Source organism: Chiloscyllium plagiosum, unplaced genomic scaffold (assembly GCF_037043375.1).
Source record: "Chiloscyllium plagiosum isolate Xiang-an unplaced genomic scaffold, Cpla_swu_hap1 HiC_scaffold_36, whole genome shotgun sequence".
NCBI classification, from domain to species: domain Eukaryota; kingdom Metazoa; phylum Chordata; class Chondrichthyes; order Orectolobiformes; family Hemiscylliidae; genus Chiloscyllium; species Chiloscyllium plagiosum.
Window position 1 is genome coordinate 629,318 of NW_028270174.1, and position 12,602 is coordinate 641,919.

Below are 12,602 nucleotides of genomic sequence, written 5' to 3' on the forward strand. Positions count from 1 at the left end.
ACATTGGTCATCACTTCAATCACATTCCACAAGCTGGAAACACCTAACTTTGATGTTGAAGGCAAGAGACTATTTATAATTCTGAACAGCATCCTGGTTCCTGCAGTCACATCGATAGTTTGTCGTCTTCAAAATTTGTATTTGTTTTTCTCAGCTTTGTCTCAATTCAGAATACAGAGTGATGACGTACTGATGTACTTCATACTGTTCTGCATGATGATAAGTGTACATTCTACAACAGCCTCATCTAATCATTAGAACAAGATTGCTTAACTGTTCAAACCAATTGGAATAGTCTTCAGTTAAGATTAAAAACATTTTTTTGTAAGATCAGAATTGGCAAGTCTGAAATTATTGCGTTTGGCATTTATTCCATGGATCATATTTGCTGAGCTTTCTGTTGGTGTTTATTCAAGCTGATAAGAGTCTGACTTTTTATGTGCTTCAGGATGAGGTATGTTTCATCTCTAATGGCATAATTTGTATTCTGGTTTTATTTGAATGTCTGAAGTATCTATTTATGAATATATCAGACCACTGTGAAAAACTATTTCATTGGATTAAAATGTTAAACCCAATGTGATGAGATCACTGTCTTTTATAATTCTTGATGTGCCAACTTGTCTTTTCAAGACTAAACTCCCCTGTGCAACAAATTGCTAAATGGATGCAAGTACTGCATTGCAGAGATCGTTTAGATGATCTTACGCTCACTCTCTCTCTCACTCACTCTCTCTCTAACTCTGTCTCACTCTCTCTCTCTCTCACACACACACACTGAAATATTAAGGCAATATCTGAATATGTGTTGTAAAAATAGTCACAAATTACAAAGAATACATTTCTGGATGTTACTGTGAAAATAGTGATAATTACAAATTATTTTCTATCAATTTAACCTTTCGATATCATCTCTATTTTAATTTATTGTGCACGCATATGTTTATAATACATATACACGGACAATTATATAATCCCTAGATAACCTCAAACATTTAGAACTATGAACTCACTTGTTATGGTAACCAATATTTAAATTTTCAAATTTGACTCAACTTCTAGGTAAAAATGTGAACTGTTAATAGTTTGTAGGTTTTTGTATTGATCAGTCACAGAGGTGATTTCATACTAAAGCTGTGCAATAAAAGGAAAAGTATGCAAATAGTGTCAACCCTCTCCCATACATAGATGCGCACACACATGTGTACACCATTACTATTGGCAAGATAGCTTGAGTTAACATTGTGAAAATTGACTCATGAGATTCATTGAAACAATTGCAGTGCTTCTCTCAAAGGTTTGTCCTGGGTAGTATTCAACATGAGGCACTTTTATCTTGTCTCTTAAAGTCACATACTAATAATTTTGCCGACATTAATTTTTGATTAGGTTTTAATTTCCTATCCTGAATGAGAGGAATATGCTGTCAATATCCAGCGAGTTAAATTGACAGTACAGAATTGGACAACAGCATATATACATTGCAGGTTTTTGCATTTAGAAGAGAATAAGAATGCTGACTCAACCTCAGAGGCACCCGAGGTATGTACAGGTGGCCCTTATTAACCCATTGTGCCAAAGGAGGTTAGAGATGCTGGAAGAAGCTACATTCAGAGAAAGTCTGAAATTTAGCCACAGAGTCAAACAGCAAAGAACAGGCCCTTCAGCCTACCATGTCTGTGCTGACCAATGAAAACTAAACAACACTAAGCCCATTTACATGTACTTCATTTCCAACCCATTGTGAATCAGCATTTTAATTAAACATCCAACTGCTTCTTTAGTGTCGCAGGAGTACAAACCTCCACCACCCTCTCAGGCAGCAGATTTGATATATCTCCTCTCTGGGGTGGAATTTTTTTTTAAAAATTGATTGCTTATTACTTTGGTTAGGCCCTCAGCATGCAACTCTATATCTATCATGTTATTCAGGTCAAATAAAAATGGAAAGAATTGCAGATGCTGTAAATCAGGAGCAGAGGCAGGGGTAGCTGGGGGTCTCAGCAGGTCTGGCAGCATCTGTGAAGAAAAATCAGAATTAATGTTTCGGGTCTGGTGACCCTTCCTCTGGTTTTTCTTCTTAGATGCTGCTAGACCTGCTGGGCTTTTCCAGTGGAAAATCATTGAGAATCTCTCCCAATTTCTCAGGTTTGACACTGCAGTTACATTGTTGGGGCTGTACTACAGGTCTCCCAACAGTGAGCGTGAGTTAGAAGAACAAATAGGTAAACAGATTACGGAAAGATGTAGAGGCAACAGGGTGGTGGTGATGGGCGATTTTAATTTTTCCAACATTGACTGGAATACACTTAGTGTCAGAGGTCTGGATGGGGCAGAATGAACCAGGCCAGATGGTGGAAGTTGCAGTGGGGGATTTCTTTGGGAATAGTGACCACAATTCTGTACGTTTTAGAATACTTATAGACAAAGATTGGAGTAGTCCTAAGGGAAAAGTACTAAACTGGGCCAAGGCCAATTATATCAAAATTTGGCAGGAGCTGGGAAATGTGGATTAGGGCAGCTATTTGAAGAGAAGTCCACTTTTGATTCGTGGGAGGCTTTCAAAAATACGTTGAAGATAGTGCAGGATCGGCATGTCCCTTCAAAAACAAGGGATAGGAAAGGCAAGAATCATGAACCGTGGATGACAGGAGAAATCATGCAACTAGCCAAGAGAAACAGGGAAGCGTACATAAGGTCCAGGCAGCAAAGGACAGAATGGGCCTTGGAGGAATATCAAGAGTAGAACCAATCTTAAACAAGGAATCAAGTGGGCTAAAAGGTATCATAAAATAACTTTAGCAAACAAAATTTAGGAGAATTCCAAGGCCTTTTATTCATATACAAGAAGCAAGAGGGTAACTAGAGAAAGGGTTGGTCCACTAAAGGATAAGGAAGGAAAGTTGTGTATCAAACCTGAGAAAATAGGTGAGATTCTCAATGATTACTCTGCATCAGTGTTCACTGAGGAACAGGACATGATGAATGTTGAGATGAGAGGTAAAAGTTTGATCACGTAGACATAGGGAAGGAAGATGTGTTAGGTTGGCTAAAGGATATTAAGGTGGACAAATCCCCGGAATTGGATGGGACCTACCCCATGTTGCTGAGGGATGGAGGCGAGAGAGGACCATGACAGAAATCTTTGTAGCATCCTTAAACACAGATGAAGTGCCAGAGTGCTGGAGAGTTGCTCATGTTGTCCCCCTCTACAGGAAGGATAGTTGGGATATTCCAGGTAACTACAGACTAATGAGCCTGACGTCAGTGGTGGAAAAGTTGCTGGAGAAGGTACTGATGTATAGAATCTCTTTGTGTTTGGAAAAGAATTGGCTTATCAGTGATGGGCAACATGGTTTTGTGCAGGAGAGATCGTGCCTTACCAACTTAATAGAGTTCTTTGAGGAAGTGACCAAGTTGATAGATGAAGGAAGGACTGTCGATGTCATATACATAGAGTTCAGTTACACATTTGATAAGGTTCCCCATTGTCAACTAATGAAGAAAGTGAAGTCACATGGTATGCAGGGTGTTCTAACTAGGTGGATAAAGAACTGGTTGAGTAGCAGGAGACAGAGAGTAGTAGTTGAAGGGAGTTTCTCGAACTGGAGAAAAGTGACCAGTGGTGTTCCACAAGGATCAGTACTGGGGCCACTGTTGTTTGTAATATACATAAATGATCTGGCATAGGGCATTGGTGGTCTGATCAGTAAGTTTGCAGATGCCACGAAGAGCAGCAGAAAGCAGAGGGGACTGTCAAAGAATACAGGAGAATATAGATAGACTGGAGAGTTGGGTGGAGAAGTGGCAGATGGAGTTCACTCCAGGCAATTGTGAGATGATGCATTTAGGCAAGTCTAATTCTAGAGTGAACTATACTGTAAACGGAAGAGCCTTGGGAAAAGTTGATGAGCAGAGAGATCTGGGAGTTCAGGTCCATTGTACCCTGAAGGTGGCTGCATAGGTGGATAGAGTGGTCAAGAAGGCATGTGGTATGCTTGCCTTCATCGGACAGGGTATTGAGTAGAAGAGCTGTCAGGTCATGTTAAAGTTATACAAAACTTTGGTTCAGCCACATGTAGAATACTTTGTACAGTTCTGGTTGCCACATTACCAAAAGGGTGTGGACGCTTTGGAGAGGGTGCAGAGAAGGTTTACGAGGATATGGAAGGTGCTAGCTATGAAGAGAGGTTGAGTATGTTAGGATTGTTTTCATTAGAAAAAAGGAGATTGAGGTGGGGGGTCCTGATTGAGGTCTACAAAATCATGAAGGTATAGACAGGGTGGATAAAGATGAGCTTTTTCCCAGGGTGAAGAAGTCAATAACGAGAGGTCACACGTTCAAGGTGAGAGGAGAAAAGTTTAAGGGGTATACACGTGGACAGTACTTTACACAGAGGGTGGTAGGTGCCTGGAACGCATTGCCAACAGAGGCAGACATAGTAGATTTATTTACCGTGCATCTGGACAGATGCATGAATAGGTAGGGAGCAGAGGGATACGGATCCTTCGGAATTGACCGACAGGTTTAGACAGTGGATTTGGATCGGCACAGGCTTGGAGAGCCATAGGGCTGTTCCTGGGCTGTAAATTTTCTTTGTTCTTCTTTGTTCTTTGTTAAAATAAACCTGTTGGGCTATATCCTGGTGTTGTTTATTTCTGATTTTGATCATTTCACCTCAGATAATGCTGAGGCTTTGGCGTTAGTTTTGGATTACTGGAGCAAAGAACTTTCTTTAGTCAGGTCAGCCTCCATTTTACATTCAGCTTATGACTTGGTATAAAAATTGGACGTAAATTTCCAGAAAAATGAACATCAACCTGAAATTAAACTCTTATGATCTGAAAGAATGTAACTAGCAATTTATTATGAATATCGAAAGAATCAGGAAGTATACTTATGGTTCTTTAATCTCCTGCCTGTTGTTCCAGTATCTAATAGAATGCTCATTCTTCACAAACACTCCTTGCAAACCCTGCATGATGCAAGTGACAGGATAGTGGTATAGCTACAAGTCTTATGGGTGTATTTTATTCAGTTCACCTGACTGGAGGTCTTTTGCAGTTTTAAATGTTCTTCAGTTTTTCATGACAAGTTGCAAAAATATTTAGTTTCTCTTTAATTTTTTGTCATGAAATAGTTTTTACTGCAAATTAACTTAGCATTATATATACTTTGTATGTAATATATCAAAATAAATTCTTGCATTATACAGGAAAATAGCAGTCATAGTATTTTAATAATCAAGTTTGTTTACATACTAATAATTTGTTATTTACAGCGGAGTTAAAAAAGCAAAAAGACTTTTATCAGAAACTTGGCCTTGAAATGCCTGGCGAGGTCAAAGGTGAGACGTGCACAGCTAAACAACAATTCGACCCTCTCCATGATGGTTAGTCACTTTTCTGTTGCGCCATTTCTGCCAAATGACATTTTCTTACTCAGCACTGGGAAAGTTTTGCTTTCTTGGTGCTACTGTTTTTCAGCTTAATTTTGTCTGTGCTCTCTCTTGTAACTTAAACTCTTATTTATGGAATAATCTTTGATTGAGGAATTAAGGAAAGGGACTTGCATAAAGACCATCTGCCATTGAGGCAGGCTGGGAAGCTAGAGTTGCTCTGAGCAATCACTAACCTCTCAAAGCACTTCATATTTATGAAGGTCAGAGCCATTGGGTCGTAGTCATTGAGACACGTTGCATGTGTATTCTTTGGTACCAGGATGATGGTGGTCTTCTTGAAGCAGATTGTAGCAAGGAGAGATTAAAGCTGTCCTCACTTACTCCCGCCAGTTGATCCACACTGGGTCTGAGTGCACGGGAGCTGCACCTGGGCCAGTCACTTTCCTTCACTTTCATGTTGGCCAACCTGATGTCTGCAGTGGTGACTGAGGTTCATCCAAGGCTTGGGGGCAGATGACACCATTGCACTGACCTTCTGTTCGAACCAAGTGTAAAATACATTGATGGCATCAGAGAAGAATGTGTTTTTGTTTGCTATTTTGTTCTGTTTCATTTTGTAACCTGTTATGTTGTGTCGACCTTGCCACAGACAGTGGGTGTCCATGTGGTTAGTTTAGGTCTCTTATTTAGTCTAATTTAGTCTCTAACTTATAGGCAAGATTGGAATTAAATGTAGACCTTTGATGCAAGAGCGGTTACTATATCAACTCTGAAGGCTGTTAGTCTTCGTAATGGCATTTGAGAACTTTAAAGTATAAAGGCAAAGCTACAAATAAGACACACCCTAAAAACGCTTGTGGTGTTATACACTAAAGTACTTAGCTTTAGCACAAAAGCGAAGGCTGACCCTCCAGTACATTATTGAGAGAATGCAATACTGGTGGAGATACTGTCTATTGACTGTGATATTAATGCATCACAACATTTTGAATGAGAACAAGGGAATTATCCATGATGCCCTGGCCAATATATTTTTATTGAATCAAAGTCATAGGTTATTTGATCGTTATCACACTGGTGATTTTGGGACCTTGTGTATATATTGGCTGCCACATTTCTAATATTGCAACAAACCCTGCATTGACTGTAATGTAGTTTGGTATATTCTGAGGCCATAATTTTTTTTCTATGAAAATACAAGTCTGTCTTTCTGGTATTGCTCACTGATGATTGATCCTCTTACTGTTATAGAAGCAAAAGGGTAGACTCTGAGGACATTCTGTGCCATTTCAGTCAGGCTAGCAGTTCCTGCACCTATAATTGTCAGGTGGAATTGCAGTTTCATTTTATTTTGTTTAAATAATGTTTTAAAAATATGCTCACTTTCTTTGAGTTCAATTGCATGTGTACAGTACTACTCCATGTAACTTGGAGTTGTGGGTAGATGTTCCTTTGTTGAAAATCATCTCACGTTCAGATATGCAGTAAGAGGTGGTCAAGATGGACTGCAGCAACAGTTCAAGACTACTTTGACAGAACCTCCCAAACATGTAACCTCTATCACCAACAAGGGCAGTAGGCACATGGGAACATCTCAACCTGCTACTTTCCCTCAAGTTGCACACAGATCTGACTTGCAGATAGATAAATCAATGCTTCATCACTAGGTTAAATTTCTAGTTTCCCCTCCCTTGGAGCACTGAAGATGTGTACTTATCACAATGATTACAACAAATTAAGATGCCCCCCATCCATTTCTCAAGAACAGTTACGGATAAGCTAGATTTTGGTCTTGACTGCATCTTCTGAATGAATAGAAAAGCACAATCAGATCAGCTGTCTCTACAGAAAGGAAAATGATGGTTTAGAGCATTATAGAACCAAATTAAGAAAATCTGGCATTTGGGAATGCTAGTTTGAGCAGTTGGATGTGTTTTACCTTCAAATTGATTAGTCCAGTCAAAGAAATTGCAGCTTGGCAAAAAGCTATGTTGTTGAGTTTTGTTTATATCGAACAGTTGCTGTAGACCTGTGTAGATTAAGACTCTTCTGCATTCCCATGTGGATAATTTGCTAAATTAATCCTGTTGATTTGCTTTACTTTCATCAGGCGAAACAAAGCCAGAAGATGAGTCAAATAAACAGAAAACTGAGGATAAGCCAGAGGAAGAACATGATTATCACAGGAATGATGAACAGGTAGCTGTTCAATAATCTTTTCCCCATCATATGTAATTTGTATGTAAACATGGCAATATAAACATGCCAAGGGTGTGGTGCTGGAAAAGCACAGCAGGTCAGGCAGCATCCGAGAAGCAGGAGAATCGGTGTTTCGGGCATAAGCCCTTCATCAGGATTCCTGCTGTGCTTTTCCAGCACCACACTCTCGACTCTGATCTCCAGCATCTGCAGACCTCACTTTCTCCAATATCAACAGGCCATTGTGTTACAGTGCTGTGTTCAATTCAAAGAAGTTCATTTTACTTGTTGGAGAAAGTGAGGACTGCAGATGCTAGAGATCAGAGCTGAATATGTGTTGCTGGAAAAGGGCAGCAGGTCAGGCAGCAGGAACAGGAGAATCGACGTTTCGGGCACATTCCTGAAGAAGGGCTTATGCCCGAAACGTCGATTCTCTTGCTCCTTGGATGCTGCCTGACCTGCTGCGCTTTTCCAGCAACACATTTTCAGCTCATTTTACTTGTCGCCTTGCCATACATTTGTGAAATTTCCTGTTTCCCCTTGTGCCCTCTCCGAGCTTATCTTGTTCACAAGACCCATTTCTTACTTTTATTTTTACCCTATTCCCACCAAACTAATCAACTCCCCTTCCTGATGCCATGCTGACTGATATTTGTGAAGTTGCACCCACCTGATTTAATTCTCATCTATCCAGTTGAAGCTGGACAATCTCCTGCTGAGCATCTTTCCCATGCATATGTCAGCAACTCTGGAGTCCTCCAAGAATCTGATCCCGTCCCTGTCCATTTATTGTGTCAACATTTCGGGCCGGAGCTCTTCATCAGGAATGATGCTTCATTCCCGATGGAGGGCTGTGGCCCGAAATGTCAATTCTCCTGTTACTTGGATGCTTCTTGACCTGCTGTGCTTTTCCAGCAACACACTCTCAACTCTGATCTCCAGCATCTGCAGACCTCACTGTCTCCTATCCATTTATTATTTACATGTGAGACATGCACTGAGCAAGCCTAGTTCCTTACGAATGGATCCACCATACCCAATGCCTGTGCAAACTGGGGTCAAACAAGGTGGTGACTTTGTATCAATGTTCTCCCCCATATTGCGCATCATAACACATCACATCACCCAGTTTCCATGAAACCTGCTGAAGTGGAGCTTTTCAACACGGTGAGTGAGAAACTAATAACTTGTCTGCAGTCCAAGACCTGGATCGCCCCAATTTTAGTCAATGTGCTGCAGTAAGCTGATGATGCTGGTGTATAGACACACTGAGGCCAAGCCTCAAATATTCATTCACACATTCCCAAGAGGCATCTGAGAATTTGGATTGAATGTAGGCTGAATGTAGTTGATGTAGTTTATACGGATTTCACCAAAACCTTTGATAAGGTTCCACATGGGAAACTGATAAATAAAATAAAATAATATGGGATCCAAGTTAATTTGGAAAATTAGGTCCAAAATTGGCATAGAGCCAGGAGACAAAGGGTGGTGGTAGAAGGCTGTTTGTGTGACCAGACACCACAGGAATCAGTGCTGAACCCTTCATTGTTTGTGATATGTATAAATGATATAGATGAGAATGTGGCAGGGGATGATACCTAAATGCGGATGACACAGACATTTGGCTGGGTGTTTGACAGGAAGAAGGTCTTGGAGGATATATAACAGACTGATCAATCTTCCATTGATCAGTGGCAAATGGAATTTAACCCTGATAAGTATGAGGTAATACACTTTGGAAGAACTGATAAGAAAAGGGAATACTAGCAAGACACCAGAAAGCTCAGAAGACAAGAGGGATCTTTAGGGTGTTTGTCCATAGATCACTGAAGTAGCAGGGCAGGTTAATACAGTAGTGAAGTATACAAAATACCTGTCTTTCTCAATCGAGGCAGACATTATGAGAGCAGAGAGGTTATGTTGGAGCTGTACAAAACTTTGTTTAGACCTCAGCTGGAATATTGTGCACAGATTATAAGAAGGATATGATTGCACTGAAGAGGCTGCAGAAACTATTCACCAGAATGTTGCCTGGGGTGGAATAGTTTCAGAAGGAAGGCTGGATAAGCTCAGATTGTTTGCTTTGGAACAGTGAAGGTTGAAGGGTGACTTGATAAAGGTGTATAATTTGATGAGCATGGATCGGCTGGATAGAAAGCAGCTGTTCCCCCTGAGTTGAAGAGTCAATAACAAGGGGGCATAATTTTACAGTGAAAAGCAAGAGATTTTAAGGGGATTTGCAGAAAAAGATTTTCACCCAAAGTGTGCTAGGGGTCTGGAATGCACTACCCAGAGGTAGTTGAAACAGGTAACCTCACAACTTCGTAAAATGTATTTTGATGAGCATTTGACACTCAGCTATGGGCCGTGTGCTGGAAAGTGGGACTAGTGTAGCTTTGGTGGTATAGACTTGATGGGTTGAAGGACCTCCTCTGTACTGTATGATTTTAGAAAGAAAACAAAGATTCTCTCCACCTGCCCAAAATGTCCCCTGATTGTCGAGATCCACAGTGAACCGCTAGACAATGTGGATCAATTCTCATCCCTTTGGATTCTCCTCTCAATGGTAGCATATATCAACGATGAAATCTAACATTACCTCCAGAGTGCCAGTGCAGCTTTTGGCCATCTGAGGAATAAAGTGTTTGATGACAGATGCCTCAAACCAGCAAGCAGTTACTAGAACAGAGAACGTGCTTTAGGGAGTTTCACAAAGCCTCTATGAGAAACATCCCTGTAGGTTTGTGGGAGTCTGTTGCTCAATACCACCCAAACAGGAGAAGAGCCTGCACAGGTGCCAATCATCAATAACACTTGCGACAACCAGATGGAGGCAAAGAGCACAAGGAGCGTGCACAAAGCTGAGCATCCCACTGTCCTGCCTACCCACTGCACCTACCCACATATAGCAAAGTGTGTGGATCCAGCAGTGGACTGTAGAGTCACCTCAGAACCCACAACTCTGAAGTGGAAGAAAGTCATCCTCAATTCTTTGAAGGATTGCTTGAGAAGGCTAAAAAAGAATAATTGTTTGCATGGTATGCCTCTGACATGATCTGAAAACGTGATATCCGATATCACGTACACTAAATACCCAGGACTTCATCATGACCTCTGTCACCCATTCCATTGCCTGTGTTGTCACATGGTTTATCCTACATCCAGTCATGAATGAGGTGAAATATCCTCCAATTAAATGTTAGGAAAACTAAAGCTACTTTCTTTGGTGCTTCTCCACTTCACTTTGACAAGCTCTGGTTCCCTAACCACTGATACAGTTTCTATTTTGGTCACTGCTTGAGACGAATGTAAACTGTTTATACTCTGTTTGACCTCGAATTCAATTTCCAACAGCATACCTCTAAGGCCAATGAAATTCCAGTTCTATACAACTGACTGTGCCCCCAGCTGCCTAAGTTGATGTGCAGCTGAGACTTGGGATCTTGACTATTCCAAAGCACTAATGACCGGCTTCCTATCCCTCACACAATCCCACACACTTGAAATGAGCACATTGCCTCATGAGAAAGGCTCGATAGGCTAGGCCTGTATCCTTGTGAGTTTAGATGGAAATGTGTTGCTGGAGAAGCGCAGCAGGTCAGGCAGCATCTAGGGAACAGGAGAATCGACATTTCGGGCATTAGCCCTTCTTCAGGAATGAGGAAAGTTTGTCCAGCAGGCTAAGATAAAAGATAGGATAGGTTTGTAGTAGAAACCGACCGACTCCCACAGCTACCTGGACTACACCTCCTCCCATCCGGCCCCCTGCAAAAACGCCATCCCATTCTCCCAATTCCTTCGACTCCGCCGCATCTGCTCCCAGGAGGACCAGTTCCAAAAACGCACATCCCAGATGGCCTCCTTCTTCAAGGACCGCAATTTCCCCCCCGACGTGATCGACGATGCCTTCCACCGCATCTCTTCCACTTCCCGATCCTCTGCCCTTGAACCCCGCCCCTCCAACCGCCACCAGGACAGAACCCCACTGGTCCTCACCTACCACCCCACTAACCTCCATGTACAGCGCATCATCCGCCGTCATTTCCGCCACCTCCAAACGGACCCCACCACCAAGGATATATTTCCCTCCCCTCCCCTATCAGCATTCCGTAAAGACCACTCCCTCCGTGACTCCCTCGTCAGATCCACACCCCCCACCAACCCAACCTCCACTCCCGGCACCTTCCCCTGCAACCGCAGGAGGTGCAAGACTTGCACCCACACCTCCCCTCTCATCTCCCTCCAAGGCCCCAAAGGAAACTTCCATATCCGCCACAGATTCACCTGTACCTCCACACATATCATCTATTGCATCCTCTGTACCCGATGTGGCCTCCTCTATATTGGGGAGACAGGCCGCCTACTTGCGGAGCGTTTCAGAGAACACCTCTGGGACACCCGGACCAACCAACCCAACCACCCTGTAGCTCAACATTTCAATTCCCCCTCCCACTCCACCAAGGATATGCAGGTCTTTGGACTCCTCCATCGTCAGACCACAGCGAAACGACGGTTGGAGGAAGAACGCCTCATCTTCCGGCTAGGAACCCTCCAACCACAAGGGATGAACTCGGATTTCACCAGTTTCCTCATTTCCCCTCCCCCCAGCCTGTCTCAGTCAAATCCATCAAATTCAGCACCGCCTCCCTAACCTGCAATCTTCTTCCCGACCTCTCCGCCCCCACCCCAATCTGTCCTATCACCCTCACCTTGACCTTTTTCCACCTATCACATTTCCGACGCCCCTCCTCCAAGTCCCTCCTCCCTATCTTTTATCTTAGTCTGCTGGACAAACTTTCCTCATTCCTGAAGAAGGGCTAATGCCCGAAACGTCGATTCTCCTGTTCCCTAGATGCTGCCTGACCTGCTGCGCTTCTCCAGCAACACATTTCCATCTCTGATCTCCAGCATCTGCAGACCTCATTTTCTCTCCTTGTGAGTTTAGAAGAGACAGAGGTATCTTAATTAAAACATGTAAGATCATGAATGGGCTTAACT

At 42.3% G+C, this 12,602-nt stretch overlaps 1 protein-coding gene across 1 annotated transcript in view; it reads left to right on the forward strand.

Annotated features, from left to right (window-relative positions):
* Nucleotides 1–12,602, forward strand: part of pcgf3 (polycomb group ring finger 3) — a 212,001-nt gene that overhangs the window by 148,585 nt on the left and 50,814 nt on the right. Inside the window, exons 6-7 of the mRNA XM_043674543.2 lie at nt 5,283–5,393; nt 7,513–7,601. Of these exons, the coding sequence (XP_043530478.1) occupies nt 5,283–5,393; nt 7,513–7,601 (200 nt within the window). The remainder of the gene's footprint in view (nt 1–5,282; nt 5,394–7,512; nt 7,602–12,602) is intronic.